The sequence below is a fragment of the Tachyglossus aculeatus genome, chromosome X1 (assembly GCF_015852505.1).
Source record: "Tachyglossus aculeatus isolate mTacAcu1 chromosome X1, mTacAcu1.pri, whole genome shotgun sequence".
NCBI lineage: Eukaryota > Metazoa > Chordata > Mammalia > Monotremata > Tachyglossidae > Tachyglossus > Tachyglossus aculeatus.
Window position 1 is genome coordinate 69,882,301 of NC_052101.1, and position 21,295 is coordinate 69,903,595.

Below are 21,295 nucleotides of genomic sequence, written 5' to 3' on the forward strand. Positions count from 1 at the left end.
GAGGCTCAGGTCTTTCAGTTGCTTCAAGGTCATCCCTGATTTCTTTGGGGCTTTGAGCCCATTATAATTTGCATGGTTGGAGATCTACTAAGGATCTCCCCGGCCCACGTCATCCCCCGGGCCTGGAATGCCCTCCCTCTGCCCATCCGCCAAGCTAGCTCTCTTCCTCCCTTCAAGGCCCTGCTGAGAGCTCACCTCCTCCAGGAGACCTTCCCAGACTGAGCCCCTTCCTTCCTCTCCCCCTCGTCCCCCTCTCCATCCCCCCATCTTACCTCCCTCCCTTCCCCACAGCACCTGTATATATGTATATATGTTTGTACTTATTTTTTTACTCTATTTATTTATTTATTTATTTAATTTATTTGTACATATCTATTCTATTTATTTTATTTTGTTAGTATGTTTGGTTTTGTTCTCTGTCTCCCCCTTTTAGACTGTGAGCCCACTGTTGGGTAGGGACTGTCTCTATATGTTGCCAATTTGTACTTCCCAAGCGCTTAGTACAGTGCTCTGCACATAGTAAGCGCTCAATAAATACGATTGATGATGATGATGATCTCCAATATAAGCATCAGAGTTACGATGAGTCACTGTGTTCATAAGAGTTGAATTGAGTGATTAAAAGTAGGGAATATAAAGTAGCTAGAATACATCTCTCTTGGAGGAGTGAGGGAACACAACTGAGGGAAAGTGGGAGGCTCATACAATTCAAATGGAGAGAGAAGCTAGTCCCAGTGGGTTGAAAATCCTTGGGGCTGAGCTAAGTAACCTCGGTGGAGCTTTTGTAAATGACTCATTGCATTACAAATTACATCATCTCTTGGTGGGATCTTACTTGGTTTAGTGAAAGCTGAAGGATATGTGAGTCTCCCTTAAAACTTACCTGTATAAGAGATCAAATACAAATATATTTGTAACACATCTTGATTTGGGGGAATCTATTTCTAATACATCCAGGTCTGCCAGCATGCAAATTTTCTCTACCCATTTTGACTATAATGCAATTAGAGAATGTTCTTCCACCCACATACATCTGTCTGGGAACAGAACAGCACTGTATTGAAGGAAATATACAGTCATTGTGTGCCTGCAGGTGACTTTGAACACAGGGTGAATACTGTGGTGTGTGTTTTCCTTAACAGGGTTCTGCAAGAATGTAACCCATATGTTATAACAATCAGTCAATCCATAATTTATTCGAATGCTTACTGTGTGCAGACCACTGAACTAAGCACTTGGGTGAGTACAGTATAACAGAGTTAGTTGGCACGTTCTCTGCCCACAACGATCTACAGTCTAGAGGAGAACTGGGTGTAGTAATTATCATAGCCTCTCCCCCAAACTTCAAAGATGGAATATAGCGAATATTGAGCTACATATGTATTTAGTATTCGTGCAAAGTACCATGTATACCAAGTGGAAGAAGGGGTTATTGTCACTACAGAGTAAGAACACCAGTCATTTTGTTGTTAGTATTTTTGAAAGTTCTGTATTCAAATAGAAATTTGGAAATTGTACATAATGGTTTGAACATGCCTTTTGCTTTTCACTTCAGAGTCCTCAAAACATTTTGCAGGCATTAATTAAGCATCCTAAATCCATAAAGGAAGTTTTGGATGTTGTTCCTATATTAGTAGTACTGTAAAATTAGAAATATAAGCCAGAAATTTTAGTTCCCAGTATGAACTTATTTTGAGAGTCTCTGGATAAATATATGCTTTTATGTCATGGAAAAATTACTGAAAATTATTTCAGAAGAAATGGCAACTTTCACCTGGGATATGCCAAAACCACCTAAAATCAACTAGCCCTGCAAATATCTATTTCCCCACTTCCCCAAGTTGAGTAATAGTTTATATTGAAGAGAAATAAATAATGGTGATTTAATCTGTTTAAGTCTCTGGTTGCTTGCAAGTAGGTGAAACAAAAATGCCTGGAAGCTGATAAATTGTTTTATTTGCTTGCAAAAGTGATATAGCCAATATCTGAGTCATACTCTGTTTTCCTATGAATGTAGCACTCAATACAGACAGGGAACATGTCTACCCACTATGTTTTATTGTTCTCTCTGAAACTCTTAGTACAGTGTTCTGCACACAGTACTAAATAAATGTGATTGATGGATTGACTGACAGTGTATGGTATCTCACTACATTTGAGAAACATTTTCACGCACAACCACACACTTAAGCTCACTTCTTTCAGCTAAACACGTAGGAAACTTACTTCTCTTGGGATAAAAAGATGCCACACCTTGCTCTGTGCTGAACTTAATAGCTGCCCAAGTTGCAAGGACTTCCTTAGCATCTCTAAAGCTCCTTGAGTATAACCCCAAGGCTATATATGCATCAAGCCAAAGACTACGGAGATAACATGTTTTCTGTTCTGTTTCCCCTTAAAAGAGAACTAGGAAAAACAATATAAGTAGCATTATTTGGGTTTTACTTCAAGATCAGTATATTCTAAGGAAAATGTAGAAACCCCAGCAAGTGGCTCAGTAAGTATTATTGATTGATTATCTAGCACTATCTGATCTGTTAACCAGTGACTGCAATACAGTGGGGTTCACAACATTCTTCTGAGTTTGCAGTATTGATTTGCATTTGTCTAACTTCCTTACCACAAGGAGATTAAAATATCAAAAAACCAGTCTTCTTAAATTCCCTAGGGAGGTGATATTTCCGTTTTATAAATGGGGAAACTGAGGTTCTTCCACCAGAGTCAGTAATTGCCTTCCAAGTTTATGACTCCCCTACCCTGCCCTGATGGATAACAACTGCTTTGCCAACAGCACTAAGTCAGAAAAGCAAACATCTCTTTCCCAGAGATAAGAGCTAGCTCTGGTTTTCAAACTCATTAAATAGTGTCCTGTCTATCAGCTTTAATCAAACACAAAAAGAAGGCACAACTGATTTGCTTAGAGAAGGCTAGAGAACATGCAGCATGAAAGGTTAGTCTATATGGTTTATTCCATTGTTCCTGGATAATTATTAACTTTTCCTCTAAGCAGAAAATTCCCTGCACTTCGATTCTCTGAAAAAACATTATTTCCCAATTAGTGTGTGCAGCTAATTTTATGAACGGTAATGATTTAACACCCAGTCCTTGAAAACTGTGTACCTTGAGTGAATACAAAGCCTGTTTCAGTGGCATGAATTATGGCCTGAACATCACTATGACAACTGACATCATCCCTAGCTTCTACCACACAAAATTCAATTCTTCAAGTGTCTTTATTTTCCAAATGTGGATGTTTTCTTGGCATTATTGAATATGCATTTATACGTATCACTAAGATAGCAATCGTTTTCCATGTATGCTCACTGTCATCCAAAAGGTTTATTCCCTTTGTGGCAAATGGTTTTTCGTTGTTGTTCACAGTGGGGCAAAAAACTAAGGAAAATGACTGTTTTTATTTGGTTAGCAACATTTGTTGACAACATATGGTTTGGGAATGCTTCAGCAAATAAAGATTTTTAAATAGTAAACAGAGATATGACTGCTATAAAGCAGATGCTATCAAAACATACAGAGAAAGATTGTGTTTTCCTTGCATTTTTTTCATCTTTCCCCAAAGTGTATTCATCTCTCCCTCTCCTGGCCCTCTTGCCCAAAGGATATCATTCATTTTAGATGCAACCAGGGTAAGAGCTAGAGAAATCATGTTCTATGACTTTAAAAAGTCTCTTGCTCAGAGTAAGGCTGTCATCTGCTGCTCATGTTTAAAACATTCATGAAACAGAGGCTGGATTTTTGCTTGAGAATCTCTGTGGCCAAATACTCTTCCTCAGTAATTCCACTCATATTTTATGCTCTTCCAGGTAAAGTTAGAGTTAGATATCCCAAACCAATATTAAGAAATATATATACCCATAAATGCCTATACCTGAATCTTTCTGAGTAGAGTCAAGTACTATACTTCAATGTTGATATTTGCCAATAATATACAAAATTTTATTCTTGGACATAGTCTGCCCAGAAAAGTTGATAGAAGTCAACGTAAATTATTAAAGCACATATGCTTGGAGCTGTATTCAACCCAGCTGACACCTTTCAATGCACATCATCTGGGAATCAAAGAAGTTACAAGAGTACAATAGAATTTAATTTCATGGTTCCTAGCCCAAGTTCTGCACTGACATGCTGCTTTATTTCATTGATTTTATTAGGAATTGGACCATATGATTCATTTGAAAGCAAGTTTAGTGAGAAGTGACAGAGGTTAGTGACTAGGGCAGTGGCTGAGAGTTAGGAGACCTGGATTCTAGCTCTGACTCAGTCACTAAGTGGATGTGTGCCCTAATAACCCTCCAAATCCCCAAATTTGATATTTCTAGTGACACTAACTTCTCCTGCCACTTTCACTCAAACCAAGTATAATAATAATAATTATGGTATTTGCTAAGCACTTACTATATACCAAGCACTGTTCTAAGCACTGGGGTAGATACAAGGCAGTCAGGTAGTCCCTAAGTACTTACTATGTACCAAGCACTGTTCTAAGCACTGGGGTAGATACAAGGCAATCAGGTAGTCCCACGTAGGGCTCATAGTCTTAATCCCCATTTTACAGATGAGGTAACTGCGACACAGAGAAGATAAGTGGTTTGCCCAAGGTCACACAGCAGACAAGTGGAGGAGCCGGGAATAGAACCCATGTCCTCTGACTCCCAAGCCCATGCTCTTTCCGTTAAGCCACGCTGCTTCTCCCAAGAAGGAATCCTTAATTCCTAATTCCAAGAAGGAATTAGGAAATAGCAGTTGTTGTCACAGTAATAATTTGGGGTTTGCTCAGTAAGAAACCAATGTCCTTTCTGTACTAAAAATGTAGTTCTTTCTTTAAAACTCCTATCCCAAAGACATATTAATGATAGTGGTAGTTTTTAAGCATTTACTGTGTGTAAAGCACTGGGATAAATGCAATACAATCAGATTGTCCAAAGTTCCTGCCCCAGAATAATATCAGCAGACGCTTATGCTTCCTCCAGAAGCAGCGTGGCTCAGTGGAAAGAGCATGGGCTTTGGAGTCAGAGGTCATGGGTTCAAATCCCAGCTCCGCCAATTGTCAGCTGTGTGACTTTGGGCAAGTCACTTAACTTCTCTGTGCCTCAGTTACCTCATCTGTAAAATGGGGATTAAGACTGTGAGCCCCCCATAGGACAACCTGATCACCTTGTAACCTCCCCAGCACTTAGAACAGTGTGTTGCACATAGTAAGTGCTTAATAAATGCCATCATTATTATTATTATTATTATTATGACCTCAGGTCATACTGTCTTTCTCTCTCCTCTGCCTTCTTTTGTTCTTATGGGGAAGTCATGTCCTCTTTTAGAGATGGGAAGCAGCATGGTCTACTGGAAAGAGCACAGTCCCGGGAGTCAAAGGACCTGGTTTCTAATCCCAGCTCCATCACTTGCCTGCTTTGTGAACTTGGGAAAGTGACTTAACTTCTCTGTGTTGCAGTTTCCTCCACTGTAAAATGGGGATTCAATTCTTGTTCTCCCTCCTGCTTAGGCAGTGAGCCCCATGTGGGACAAGGACTGTTGTCCAACTTGATTAATTTTTATCTACCCTAGTGCTTAGAACAGTGCTTGACACATAGTAAGTACTTAACAAATACCTTAATCAATAAAATAAAATAAGATAAAAGAGGGTATTAAGGTACCCGGGAGATGTGGAACCCAGACTCCTGAAGCTCCTTTTCCACGGTCATATGTGCAGTCAATATACTATTCCACAGTTAAAAGCGCATATCAAGAAACCCTGGCCAAAGTAATCTAGTCAGGGATTGCTAGCAAATATTGCATGTTTTCAACATAAGCCTGACATAACTACCTACCTGCGTCCCCAAAACTTCACATTTGGAAAAGTTTCTAACAGTTTAGTGTCAGCTGTAAAGACACTAAAACGTCCTTACCTGAATCCGGTAGGGCAGCTCTTTCAATACTGTCCATAAAGATTACTTTTTCCAGAGTGATTTTTCACAACTGAACAAGATACAGTTCTTACCTAAACTGTCAAATATCCATACCTTTGAGGGGGCTGGGACCTAGTCATTATCCTAAGTAGGTTTATATACTTAATAAAATACAGAAGTTAATCATGGGATTGTGGGTCAGGAGACTGGGGTTTTACTCTGAGCACTAAAATAGATTAGTACCCTTCTAGACTGTGAGCCTGTTGTTGGGTAGGGACCATCTCTGTATGTTGCCAATTTGTACTTCCCAAGCGCTTAGTACAGTACTCTGCACACAGTAAGTGCTCAATAAATATGATTGAATGAATGAATGAATGACTAACCACTCATTTCCTCTCCTCCCACTCCTATTTGTGCCACCTTTGCACTAGCATTTTCACCCTTCCCTCAGCCCCATAGCACTTATGTACATATCCCTAATATATTTAGTCAGTCCATTGCATTTATTGAGTGCTTACTGTGTGCAGAGCACTGTACTACAATATAATAATAAACAGACACATTCCCTGCCCAACATATTTCCTGCCCAACAACCTCCCTGCCCACAAATTAACATCTGTCTCCTCCTCTAGACTAAAAGCTCATTGTCCGCAGGGAACGTGTCTACTGTTTTTTTTTTTTTTGTTCGTTTTATTTCTTCTTTTTTTGTTTGTCTTTTTTATGTTACTCGTTAAGCACTTACTAAGTGCCAGGCACTGTTTGGGTAAGAACAAGATAATCAGGTTGGACACAGTCCCTGTCCAATAGAGCTAACAGCCTTAATCCCCATTTTACAGATGAGTTAACTGAGGCAGAGAAAAGTGAAGTGACTTGCCCAAGGTCACACAGCAGACAGATGGCTGAGCCGGGACTATAACCCATGTCCTCTGACTCCCAGGCCCATGGTCTTTCAACAAGGCCACACCGCTTCTCAACTCTGTTATAGTGTACTCGCCCAAGCACTTAGTACAGTGCTGTGCACAAAGTAAACACTCAATAAATATGATTGATTAAGAAAGTACAGTACAACAGATTTGGTAGATGTAATCCTGCCCACAAGAACTTACTTCTACAGAGGGAGACAGATAAGCAGCTGGAGGGCAGCAGGCAGGGTGAGCCCCCTCTTTCTTTATATTTGTTTTTTCTACAACTCCCATGTCCTACCAGTGGCTTATTTTGGGAAAGAGAACTTCTGGGTAAGCCAGTGTTCCTCTGCTCTTGGCTTCCTAGCTGCCTGGCTGGCATGGTGCCGTGTGGGTTTTCATTTTTAGTAGGCTTTCAAATTTTTTTGCTACATTTCCTTTAGAAGAGGGCACTGATTGATAACAGGCATTACTGATAAGATACAGTGTCGCTTTTTAGCACGAGCTGGCCACATGTGGAGTTGATTTCACAGAACTGGGCAAGGCTGCAAGGTTTTATGAAGGATGGCTTATGGACACAGGTGTTGAATTAACCTTGCTTTGGAGAGGTCTTTCCTTATCAAACTGGTGGCTATTTATTCATTCATTCATTCATTCATTCATTCAATCATATTTATTGAGTGCTTACTGAGTGCAGAGCACTGTACTAAGTGCTTGGGAAGTACAAGTTGGCAACATATAGAGACGGTCCCTACCCAACAGCGGGCTCACAGTCTAGAAGGGGGAGACAGAGAACAAAACAAAACATATTGACAAAATAAAATAAATAGAATAAATATGTACAAATAAAATAAATAGAGTAATAAATACGTACAAACATATATACATATATACAGGCACTGTGGGGAGGGGAAGGAGGTAAGGCGGGGGTGGAGAGGGAGAGGAGGGGGAGAGGAAGGAGGGGGCTCAGTCTGGAAAGGCCTCCTGGAGGAGGTGAGCTCTCAGTAGGGCCTTGAATGGAGGAAGAGAGCTAGGTTGGTGGATGTGGGGAGGGAGGGCATTCCAGGCCCGGGGGATGACATGGGCCGGGGGTCGACGGCGGGACAGGCGAGAACGAGGGGCAGTGAGGAGATTAGCAGCAGAGGAGCGGAGGGTGCGGGCTGGGCTGTAGAAGGAGAGAAGGGAGGTGAGGTAGGAGGGGGCGAGGTGATGGAGAGCCTTGAAGCCGAGGGTGAGGAGTTTTTGCCTGAGTTTGGCTATTGGATTGGGGGCCTTGCAGTCATATAAGTGCTAGAAACAGGCCTTCCAAATCTTTCCAGAGATAAGAGTGACATGCTGGTGATGCTGGTCTGCCCCCTGAAACAGCTACACGTGTCTACAAACAGCCCTCTTCTGATGCTCCTGCCACCTTCTGTTCTATTTGTGCAGATCATGATATGCTTTTTTTTTTTGTCACTGTTGTTGAAAAGCAGCACGGTCCTCGATGTTTGGGGACGTCTGGGTTCCAATCCCAGCTCCATCACTTGCCTGTTGTGTGACCTGGAGGAAATCACTTAACTTTTCTGTGCCTCCGTTCCTTTTTCTGTTAAGTGGGGATTAAATACACGTTCTCCCTCCTACTTAGACTGTGAGCCCTATGTGAGACAGGGACTGTGTCCATCCTGAGTATCTTGTATCTACCCTAATGCTTAGTACAGCCCTTGGCACATAGTAAGCATTTAACAAATACCACAATTACCAGTATTAAGACCCTTCCCTTGACCCTTACTAAGCTTTTTGAGTATTGTACCCATAGATAATAATAATAATGATGGTATTTGTTAAGCGTTTACTATGTGCTAAGCACTGTTCTAAGCATTGGGGGAGATACAAGGTTATCAGGTTGGTCCAGGTGGGCTCACAGTCTGAATCCCCATTTTACAGATGAGATATCTGAGGCACAGAGAAGTTAAATGACTTGCCCAAAGTCACACAGCTGCCAAGTGGTGGAGTCGGGATTCGAATCCATGATCTCTGACTCCCAAACCCGGTATCTTTCCATTATGCCATAATGCCTTCACAACTGGTTGGAGACATAGTTATGTTTACTGCTGTTGATTGAGGTCTCAGAGATATTCTATTCTGCAACCGCAGTCTATGCCCGTTCTCCCTACCTGTTGTCTCACAGAGTGGATCACTGGGCATAGAAGGATGGGCCAAAGATCTTGGATGGCTTAATCCATACCATCACCGTTTCAGCACAAACAACTGTCATGCTGACTAGAGGACATACCTTTCCCTTCTTAATCACTGGTGTCTGAGCACTGCTCAACCTGAATGAAAAGAGATCATAAATGGTGTACTACTCAATTTTCAATGGCAGTGCATGCAAGAGATTCACAGTGTGACCACGCGTGGATGCAATCTTACCATCAGAGTACTATCTTTGAACTAAAGGCCAACTCTATAATAGTGGTAACTTGGATTCAAAACCATTAATACTATCTGCATGTGCTTCTTCTGGAAAGCATGGATCAGCACCAAGCATTAGATTTGCCTCATTCCAGTTCAAGCAGGAAGACATATTTTCCACTGAAAAATCCTCTCCAGAAAATTCCTTTGTTCCGTGGGCCGATGCTCACTCTGTGTCTACCTGAGAAGCAGCATGTTTCAGTGGAAAGAGCACGGGCTTTGGAGTCAGGGGACATGGTTCAAATCCCAGCTCTGCCAATTGTCAGCTGTGTGACTTTGGGCAAGTCACTTAACTTCTCTGTGCCTCAGTTACCTCATCTGTAAAATGGGGAGTAAGACTGTGAGCCCCCCGTGGGACAACCTGATCTCCTTGTAACCTCTCCAGTGCTTAGAACAGTGCTTTGCACATAGTAAGTGCTTAATAAATGCCATCATTATTATTATTATTATCTGACTTAGAGATAAGATAGGGAGTTCTCCTGAAACCAGAAGAGCAGTGCTGGGCTACTGTGAAGAACCTGTGAATTAATCTTGTGGCTTTTGCTTGGGTCTGAAGGATAAACAAAATGACATTATTATAGCTCTTCAAACTTCTCCAAAGATGAAAAATAAATCTGTGAATGGATTAAAAGTGAACTAGAAGAACAGTGAGATCAATTTAAAACAGACCATAACCCACTATTCATGTTGCTTGTATTTGTGGGTGGAGATGTTTTCATACACATACAATAGAACAGGAATTGTGTTGAGCTGCATTTAGAATAAATTATATAAAATCTGATAAAAAAAATTGTAAGAAGTCAATCAGTCCTTGGGAGTACATTAGAAACATTTGGAGGTGATAATTCTTCTTAAGCTCGTAAAGTGGCACTAAGTAAATTGTGTTTGAGTGTATGTATATGTTTATATATAAAGGTAAGCAAGAGCCATTCCAAATATGTCTGCTGAAATCAACATGAAATGTTGACCAAAGAAGCTCAATGGAAAATATGAAGTATGTGTGAGCTAGTGTGTATTACATCCACTCTCTTAAAAAAGAAAATTATATCAGGGATACATTTGAGTCCTGAATCATGACATCTCATTAATTATATTATCACCGGGAAGTGGAATCTGAATGATTTACAGACCACTGCAACCGTGTGATGTGTGAAGTGCTGGACCATCATTCCAAACTCAGGTTAGCATTTTCCTCAATACATTGAAAACCAAAATCCAGAGCAAAGAGTTTCTGAAAATGAAACCATCTCCAAGGATTTTGGTGTAATCACAGCAGCCCTCTTGGATCAAGGAACCCAACTATAAGTACCAGTGTGAACATAAAGTTGGCTTTTTTCTTTCAGACACCCTCCATTAGGCAACCAACAAGATGGAGGGCATGATGAAAATGATTTTTAAATTAAAAAATGACAGGCAGAAAGTAAGTTACATCATCAGTACTTTGCAGCTCCTCACTATCTGAACAAAAGGTAGGCGCACCAAAGCTTGCCAAAATGACATACAGCTGAAGCTAAAAAAAGCATGTAACCAAGTGCCAGGAATGCCCACATTTAGTTTTGAGTTCTGGGACAAATTTAGGGCAGGGTTTCTCTGGGCAGGAGATGTAACTGGGCAATATGAGCCATAGAGGGAGAAATGTGGACAAATAAGTGAATGTGAAGGACAAATCAGTCACACCCAGTCCTGGGGGACACACAAACAAAGCAGTCAGAGCTGAGCAGGCAGTCTGTTCCTGACTGAGGCTGGATCCAGTCGTTGCCTCGAGGGCCCATTTCTGCACCAGAATACTAGTTTCTGGCAGAGGGTGGAGCACACATTTCCACACTGGAGCTCCTGTTCTGGACCACTGCCTCTCACTCGGACCACCTGCTAGGCTGGATGGATGGGTCTGGGACAAGAAGAGTCTCTAGACAGCCCTAGAGAGTGGTGTGGTGGTGGGCAGAAAACCTGCTGGATTTCTGCTAGACCAGGGAGTCTGCTAGCAGAAGACAAAGAATGGAGACATCATCTTGGCCTCACTTCCTGATCCCATTGATAGGTTCCAATGAGCAGGATAATTGAGCTGGATAATTAGTATGGATACAAGATTTCAGGCAATTGAACATTGCCTGAAAGGCCCTAATGATGTAGGGATGAGGCTAATAGTCCTGTCAGTTTCAATTTCAAATCCTTGAACATAGTAAGTACTTAGCAAATACCATAAAAAAAACAGGAAATGCATCAAAACTTCAAAAGTGCCACCATAATCAAGATCTTCAAGAATGGGAAGAGAAGCTTCCTGGGGTATCTCATTGCTTTCCACTGTCAGAATCCAGAATTAGCCACAATCCTTCTGAACAGTCTACTGAAGAACATAGTCAGCCATGCATTACCTGAATTGCAGTGTGGCTTCAGACCAAACCACAGTACAACTCGTATTATCTTTGCAGCATGAGAGATAACAGGGAAAGTTCAGAGAGCAAATTCCCAACTGCTTTACTGCTTCATAAACCTTGCAAAAGCATTTAAACCCTCAACAGGGCAGGGCTTCAATCTCCCCCTGTTCGTACTCCCTCCTGCTGCTTGTTTAGCAATTCTGTGCCAGTAAACATTTTCGTACTCATAACCTCCCTTAGCACTTATATTTACAGTGTATATACTCTATTATTTAAGCACTAACTTGTAAGCATATCTCTATTTCCTTCTTCCTCAATGTAATTTATTATGGTTGACATCTGGTAGATTGTAAGCTCTTTGAGCATAAGAATCATGGTGATGATAATAATAATAGTAATAATAATAACAATTGTGGCATTTGTTAAGCACTTACCATTTGCCAAACACTATGTTATACTCTAGAGTGGATACAAGATGATCATTTTGGACACAGTCCCTGCCCCACATGAAGCTCACAATCTAAGGGGGAAGGGGAGAACAGGTATTTAGCACCCATTTTACAGATGAGGAAAAAAGCAGAGAAGTTACATGACTTGCCCAAGGTCCCACATCAGGCAAGTGGCAGAGTCTGTATTAGAACCCAGGTCCTTTGTCTCTTAGGCCTGTTTATTTCCACCCTATCAAGCACTTAGTATAGTGCTCTGCACACAGTAGACAGGCTCTCTATAAATACTACTGACTGATTGATCAACTGAATTTGACTGTCCAAAAATTTTCCCAAATCCTAGTCTACAGTACAATGATATAGTCAAGTCAAAGTTGTGATTGCCTCCCCTAAACCTTTTCCCATCACCACTGGAGTGAAGCAGGCTTGTGTAATAATTCTAGTGCTGTTTAACCTATTATATGATCTCATAATTGAGGATACAGTGGAAGATCTGGAAGTTGGACTTAGAATACACTTCAAATCCACCAGGAAACTTTCAGCTCAGCAGAGTGTGGATAAGAATCATCATCAAGAGCCTTTGACACAGTCTGTGGCATGTACACAGGAAGATGTGAATTTTATGGAATCACTGCATATTCTCTCTCTATATATTTTTGGTTACTGCCACTGCTTCAGTTGGCAGCTGCTGCAGAGCCACAGTGTCACTGAACAAGGGTCTTCTTAAAGATGTGCAGTGAAGCCTGAGAAAAATGAGGGCAAAAACAGCTCAACAAATAACAGTCCACATATAGGGCAAATGGAAAAGAAATCTCTAGTATCTGACTGTGATAAACTATGCAACACCACATGCATGTATATATAAATATGTATATATTCTTAATATTCAAAAATATTTTTACTGATCTTCTGTGTTCCTTGCAGGTGGGTCTGACACAAAAGACCAATATGTGACAAACAGTCCTTTGCTCTAAAAATCCTCCATCATTCCTTGCTGGATGTCAGGCTGTTTTGCTACCACCATTTAGTAAATCATAGTTGGAAGGTCCTCAATCAGTAACCCAAAGAATTGATGTGTTTCTAGAATTACCTTAATTTTTGCTGAGAGCACATGTTTGGAAAAGAACTTTTTGTTCTGACCACTTCTATTCTTGGATGTTCAGAGGAACATTAAGACTTTTTAACCCTATTTGCAACAAATATTATCAACCTTCAATCTTTCAAAATAAAGTTAAATTTCATTGCAATATTGAGAAACTCTAAGTGCAATAATTCATTATACTAGCTAGAACCAATCTACATAAGAAGAAAACTAATGACAGGGAAAAGCTACTGTGAAAAATACATTCTAGTATTGATTTTTTCTGTGACAAAAGGTTGAGGTTTTTGATGATTCTGTGGATATTTTCCCCATTTAGTTTTTGAGGGGAATATTTCATATTAGAGAAATTGATACAATTAGAAGTTCAGTTACCAGAGAGTCCCATGGAATTGAGATTAATTTATTTCTTCTGAGACCTATAGGTTGTTACTGTTAATTAGGAATTTAAATAAATCAGTGATAGAATCAATTTATAGACAGCCAATTCATCTTGATTCAGTAAGCTGATTTGGAAAGGAACAAGAAGAAAAGTTAAATGACAAAGTTTCCATTTTGGCTATTTCAGCAACTGGGTTTTCCACCATTAAATATCTCTATGGTCTTAATAAAAGGAATTTTTGTAGACAGGATGGAGAGGAATTAGAAATTCAAGTTTTACCATTCATATACAGTATAGTAAAAGAAGGCTTAAGAGATGGGTCTTCCTGATCTCAGCCAGTTATAATCAGGTTGTCATGCAAATACAGGCAGAATTCTTTTCTTCTTTAGCAGCCTATCATTTAATGCCAGCCACGACCAACAATCAAATTATACTGGGCTACTCCATGAATTAGGCATTAGCATTAGGTCAGATTATTCTGTTTTGATCTTGGTTGGGATGCCAGGGGTTTTGTTTGAATACTGATTGATAGATATAGGAGGGTTTTTTGCCGACTTAACACCTAAAGGCTAGGTTGGGGTCATCTCTGAAAATCAAATGCACAGCTGCAAACTTGTGGAAAAAAGGAAACACAGAATGTTCTGTTCAAAAGAATAGACTGTTGTTGATCTGAAGTACTTATTGGCAGACACCAGCTGTTTGAACTGCTTCCAGCTGATCTGGGCCTATTCCTCCCAGATGGGGTTAAAGCTCAGAAGAATCAGTGCAATTGCATTGCATAAGTTGTGTTAACCAGATGATAATTGGAATAGGGAGAGAGGGCTATTCAATTGGCTCATGCAAGAAATCTAGGCCTAGGCCTCTTATTCAAAGAATGTTAGCATAAGCAGTTTAAAAAAAGATGTTCACATTCATACTTCTGGCCAGCTCTCTACTGCTTAATTGAATTCTATAATCCTCAGCACATCTTGATGTGTCCTCAAGATCATATTACCCATCCCCCTGCTTCTTGGCAGGCTTAAGTCTGAATCAGAAAATGGGTGTCTACAATACTTACAATATTGTGCAAGAAGATATCACTGTCACAGTAACTCACTGTGATCAAACAAGCCTCACAGAAAGTTCTTTTGTACATCCAACCTATTGCAGTTTAAAGACATTTATTGTGTTCTGCAATAAGTGAAAAGAGAGAATAGGAGGTTACTACCCTCCACTTACTCTACCTTCATGTATTTGAAGACATGGGTTCCTTTCTTTCTCAAGGCACAATAATTCTAAACCTTTAACTTCTCCTAAATCTTAATTTCCATCCTTTTTGCTATTTTTTTCAAGCACCATTCAAGTTTTCCATATATCTTGGAGGAAGGTTTTGTTTTTGCTTCATTTTCTCGTGTTCCCCATTTTTCAAGAATAATGGGGTAAATTGGTGGCAGAGTGAAAATTTGAACTTTGGCTTTCCACCATTTGTCTACAGGAAGAGAATTTTGTTCTTCCCACCAGAGCAAAAGTATTTTGCAAGTATCTGGTCAGTCAGAGAAAAGAATCAGCTTTGTCCAGATTCCAGGCAGATGCAACTAGATAAGTACCAACAAAGAACAAAAAAAGTGGGTTTCACATTCTCTATTACAAGCCATTCAACTCATTTGAGGGAATACAGATTTGACTCTGAAGGCTGTTTCATGCAGCTGAGATGAAATGGAGAATTGTTCATTAACCAGCTAACTTGGGATGGGCAGTTGAGATGGTTTCTAATTCATCTCAGTGTCACAACTGCCCATTTTGCTTCAGCCTTGGATTCTGGATTCATATTTGGGTAGGTAAATACTGACAGTTATGCTTTTAAAGAGACCAAGATGGAACCTCTTGGAAATGCTTGCACAGACAAGGTGGGATTGGAGTTTGTGTGATTTCTCGTGTGCTTCCTGATTGGCTTATGACCACCCACAACTAGCAGTTGCTGTCTGGGTCCATTTATGGCCCCAAGATCCTCCTTTGCAGCTGGACAGCCTGAATTGTCAGGACTGCCCTGAGGACATCCAGGCCAGCCAATGGGAGATGGTCTCTGGCTTATGTGAGGGACAGCTGTGGAAAAGCCTGAAATGTTCTATGTCAATTACTAGGATATGGTTACGTCCAGGTTCGTGGAAGCTTGGAGCCTGAACACACATCAAAATCATTGGTTTGATCTGCTTGGCTCAATCATTGCCAGCATTCAACATGCACTTCAGCATGCTGTGTGCCCAGTGCGGACTTAGGGCAAAAGGAAAGTTCTTTTTGAAAACTTTCTCAGTTTTTCTCCCCAAATTACACTTGTTGATGCATCTAATCTATTTTCTTGCCCACCTTGTTGGGGTTGAGCTGCATTTCAATAAAAGTTTGTACTGTCATGCAACCCTTTATCCCAAGCTCTTCCAAACCTCAAATGAGCAGTTAAAAATAAAGTCATGAGGCTAGTGTGCACTAATGGGCAAACTGAACCACAACAACCATACATCTAGAACTGCAGCATCCAAAATGCTGATGCTCCAAACATGTGGCATGAATTAACTATTGCCAGTTGTTTTGGGGCCTTGTTGGGAACATTGTTAATATTGAGATACATGGGAAAAGCCCTCTTCAAGCTTGCTTTATGTTGATTCCAAAGGATCCCTGAGACATTTCGGCAAATAACTGCAACTTTCTGAGCATCTATCTTGTGTTTGCCTAACAGGATAATTAACACTTTTGTCACTTGTGCAATTGTATCGCTTTTTGAGTGTGTGGCAGACAGTGCCGTTCTGCATTTAACCCTTCCTCCATCCAGGTGACAGTATCAGGATCTCATATTCTTGGGCTCAATCACTGTCCTCTCTGGTTGTGTCCACAGCTGGGGAACTCAAGGCGACTTCTCCACAACGCATGCTCTACCCGCGGTGAAGGTGAAGCTCTTCACAGAGAGCACGGGTGTTCTGGCTTTGGAAGACAAAGAACTTGGGCGGGTAAGAAAACCTCGATTCCTGTGCTTCCTCTGGGGAGCAATGGAGAGGATTAAGGCTGCCTTATTGGTATTGCAGCCCTAGCCCGCATCTGCATCAGCCACCAAAAAGAAAACTTGTGCACCACAAAAATACACACACACACACACACACACACACACACACACACGCACATACACTCCTTCCCCCTCACCACCACCCCCGACAGTGCAAGCAGTGATGAATTTCACATGTTGTCTTTTATTGTTCAATTTATTCTGACTTCCATCTGGTTAAAAATCTACAGAAAATTTTTGAAATCTTTTTTTCTAGGATGTTGGCAGAAACAGATCTCTTGGAAGGCACCCTAAAAATATCAGGGCTAAGAATGAGAAAGCTGCCTTCTCAAAGGCAGGTGGTTAGAATGTTTTCCTTGAGAAGTGATCAATTCTACCATACCTTGATGCTTTTTTCCTCATTAGTTTTTTTGCTATTTGAGGTCACATTGTGGCTTCCAGACTACTTTCCCAAACCCCTACTCAGCAACTCACTTCCTGATCATTCACTTGTCCTTTGGTACTGCCGTCTTTTTATGTAGATCAGTTTGTTATTGCCTTTTGGAAGTTCACTACATCTTCCAAAATTTTTCCTGTGCAGATTGCCTGGTGACCCCAATGACAGCTGGTGAATTCTCAGCCTTGCTTCTAGGATTAGGTGGTGTTTGGCCATATATTCTGAGCAGGGCTAGCACTTTAAAAGTGAGACTCCTTCTGTGATCTGCAGTGCTGTATTTCTAAATCACCCCAAGTACCCCAACAAATATAAACCCTCCTGCTACATCTTTCAAAGCTCTTCGACAGATGCAGCACTTATGTTCAAAGAGGCATTGCTGTTCCGTAAGAGGGAATGGGTGTCAACAGACCACAGAGAATATGGTTCCTCAAGGACAGAGCTGCCATGGATATTCTTCAAAGTGCCCAGTTGTGCACTTATTACCTGGCATCAGAGCACAATTACCCAATGGAGTTAGCATAATGGTATCTGAGTCTATGTACAAGACTGTGAACATCAAAGGCACAGCACATGTGCCTCAGCTGTGGAGATTGAGTACATGATTACCCACCAGGAATGTGCAGATGAGGTGTCTGTTCTGATCTTTCATCATGGGTACATGTAAGTGCTATCATAATTCAGCATGGTTGAAATGACAGGGCTACAGGCAGCATATTGGGCCCAGCAGTGAGTGTGGTGAAGGTAAAGAAATTTCACTAATGACCTTAGTCAGAAGACAGACAGTCTCCCCAGAATGAAATAACTTTGTTACACAATGCTTGTGAATGAATTGAAATCAGGGCTATTGGCATCTGTGCACGGTCAGCATATTTAAAGTGAGAAAAAGTTTTCAGGCTCTATATGGCATGGAAATGCTACAGATACATTTGGTGGAAGGCAAACAAAGAAGCTCTGAGAATTCTAATCACTTAGAGACCTTTCTTTTTCCAAGAAAATCAGGACTGTAAAGTCACAGAAGTAGGTCCTTTCCCTCAGCCATTTCAGCTCATTACTTTTTCCCCCTGGCAGAATGACTGCACTCTGACCAGCTCTTCCCCTATTTCTTCTGCTGAGCTTCAAAGAGAGTCACCATTCCAGAGCAGAAGAGCCCAACCCTCTGATCGGAGAGTTACAAACCAATATGAATTAGTACAATATGATTTTGAAGATTTGAATAGCATTATCATGATTTTGAACTAACTACATGTATTTGGCTCTTAACATTTTACCTAGAGGTGGATGATAGGGTCAGCCTGGGTTCTGGCTGCTGAAAACAGGTCTCAAAAAATGATTTGAGAAAGGCAAGCTGATATAGCTCTGCACCAACCTCTGGAATGGTCAGAAGAGTCACACTTGCAAAATTTTAAATCAACATACAGGAGTCTCAATTTCAAACCCAATGCTATGAGGGTGAAAGTACTTTTTAAATATTGAACTAAATTCTCCAGGATGATAAATTTCTGATCCTAAGGGTGCCATTCAATTAATTACTGTTCTATGCAGTAAGCAATATTGCCTCAAGGTTTAAATAATTAGCATACTGTCTTAAAGTGCTGAACTGAACTCAGGGAGTTATTTACACAGTGGAAGAAGCTAGCATATTATTAAACAACTAGTGAAAAAGTCCCTTAAAATAATAGGAAGATGCAGTTGATGATGAGGTCAGGGACAGCTGTAAGTGGGAGCTTAGGAAGATACAGCCAGGCTTGAGAGATCAAAAACAGAAGGAAAAAATGGCTGGTAGAGCTTGCCCAGCATGCCATAAGGAAGGTAAGTTGGGGAGATTGGAGGGAGACTCAATCAGAGGAGCCGTAGAAAGACACAGGCCTCTAGTCCCAGAAGAAGCCAACTCTAGCAGCCTTCCTCTGTTTCTTAGGTCAGCGTCCTCCCAAATTTTCTTGCTGCTCCTTCCCCAAACTACCTCAAAAAAACACTCTTCCTGGCCTTTTAGCTTCCTGGCTCTTTGCTCAAGGTTTTCAAGTCAGTTGTGCCCCAAGCCCTTAAGTAGTAGAATGTTAAGTTGGTTAATCAGAAATAACTAAAACATAACTAGTGGGTTGATGAGGAATAGGGTATGTGGGGTATATACATGCATTCATTCATTAAATCATATTTATTGAGTGCTCACTGTATGCAGAGCACTATACTAAACGCTTGGAAAGTACAAGTCAGTAATGAATCCCTTTACACAGCTGGATAATTAACCTCAATAAGATTAAGACAGAAGTGTTTGGCTCATTTATGTTTGTCATCTCCATGAGAACAGAGACTGTTTTCTTTATATGATTTGCCCAATAATTAGCACAGGAGAAATTATCAAATCATAAGTCCATGTTTTTACGTGTTTCTTATATAATGAATTTGCACTGGCAAAGTAATTTTTGAGCAGTAAATTGAAGATGAAGATTCAATGAGAGCTACAAAAAAATCAATTCTCTAAAAATTACACCCAGAGATGAAACAGAATGTATGTTTAAAACTAGTGTCCAAAAATCAGGGAATATATGTAAATAAAAATTGTTTTTCTTTTCTAAAACAAAACTGACAGAAGTAGAATTGGTAGTTTCTCTATGCAAATTTTGTTTTTAGAAAGAATACTGCATGAACATTTATGGAAGAAAAGCTAAATGAAGTAAATATCAAATTGAAGAGAATGTGAGATTTTCTAGTATAAATCAGACTAGAAAATGCTCAAACTTAGCTCCAGGGAACAAACACAAGATATTCACCAAAGACAATATGCCAATTAAATGGAAACCAAAAGAGGGACTAGAAAACAAAGTAGGGAAAATGAGTGAAGCAGTTTAACAAATGAGAGGAAATAAAGCTGACTTTTGTTACATTTTAAGTAAATAGGGAAAAGAATAAGCTGCCTTTGTAATTTAAAAAGCAAAATCAAAAATAAAGAAAATATTGTTTTAAAAGGAACCCAAACTATGTTAAAATGACTCTAATTTTTTGAGCTTACACTTCATTTTTAGCAGTTTCCAGGAAATTGTAAAATATGGCCTCATTTGCTGTTTCTCCTGGTTTCAATTTGCATAAGCAGTGCTAGTTCCCCTTCATTTCTAATGGTTTGGAAACATATGGTTTGGCACTTATTCCATGGTTTCATTGGACATTAGCCTATTTTGGCCTCAGGCAACTGATCTATTCTCTGTCAGCATTCCAGATCATGAAGTAACTCGCCTTCTCTTAGTCTTTTGATCATCCTACTATCCATCATTTGCTAGGTGCCTCCATGTCATTTGTCCCTTTCAAGCCTGCAAGATTTAGAAAGAATTGGAAAATTCCTAGAGGACACTTTGGCCCAAATACCTTGGCAAGGCCTTTCTCTTTGCTTCCCTCTACTGTCTTTGCCTTTCCTTCTGTCTTACTCTACTGCAAGCTGAGATTTCAGGCAGGAGGAGCAGCACTATGGTTCTATGGTGTTCAGTTCTAGCACAATCAGACCAGCCTTACAGTAGGAGGAGCCTGATGACCAACCAGCAGAAGAAGGATAAGGTGGTTTCAATTCACAAGGAGATAGACTTCAAAGAAAAACTCTGCATCCCTCTAACTACCCTCTTCTTCTCAGGCATAGTCTTTTAGCAACTGAGAGCCAGCTGAGTTCCTATGGGATTTACGTTTTCATTTTAATGGCTTAATCAAGATCATATTATGCTTCTGTTTCCTCTAGCCATACCCTAGTCTGAGCTGGCAATCATATAAACGCTTAGAGTGCTTTGCACATAGTAAGCGCTTAATAAATGCCATTATTATTATTATTACTATATAACTGGCAGAGGGTTATCATGAAGTTGTGGATCCACCCTCCCGATTCCAGACAAGTCCAAACTATCTAAGGCTGTTATCTGTGGAACAACCTCTCTTGGGAGTCTAGTAGGAGGCATTGTAATGGGTTGTTTCTCAATAAATACTGATTATTGATCTGTTCCAATATTTAATCATCCTTATAGTCAAGACATTCTTCCTGTGGCTGATAAAACAGTCTTCATTCTGAATCAACTTCCTTTGTGATTTGCATCACACTTTCAACAGATTTTCCAGCTGAAATAACTGAAACTGGGACTGCAAAGTAGCTTCTAAATCTCCCTTTGCAATGGGAGAACAGAGAGGTAACGCTATTCTGTGACCACTACAACTTAATCAAAAACTAACAGAGCTAAAACAATCCTTACCTTTGCAAAATTCCCTAAACAAACCTTTACTACTC

General features: G+C 40.3%; 1 protein-coding gene across 12 annotated transcripts in view; it reads left to right on the top strand.

Annotated features, from left to right (window-relative positions):
* Positions 1 to 21,295, top strand: part of CADPS (calcium dependent secretion activator) — a 527,597-nt gene that overhangs the window by 309,593 nt on the left and 196,709 nt on the right. For all 12 annotated transcript variants that reach the window (XM_038772200.1, XM_038772196.1, XM_038772204.1 and 9 more), the window contains exon 7: positions 16,440 to 16,551. In XM_038772200.1, coding sequence (XP_038628128.1) covers positions 16,440 to 16,551 — 112 coding nt within the window. The remainder of the gene's footprint in view (positions 1 to 16,439; positions 16,552 to 21,295) is intronic.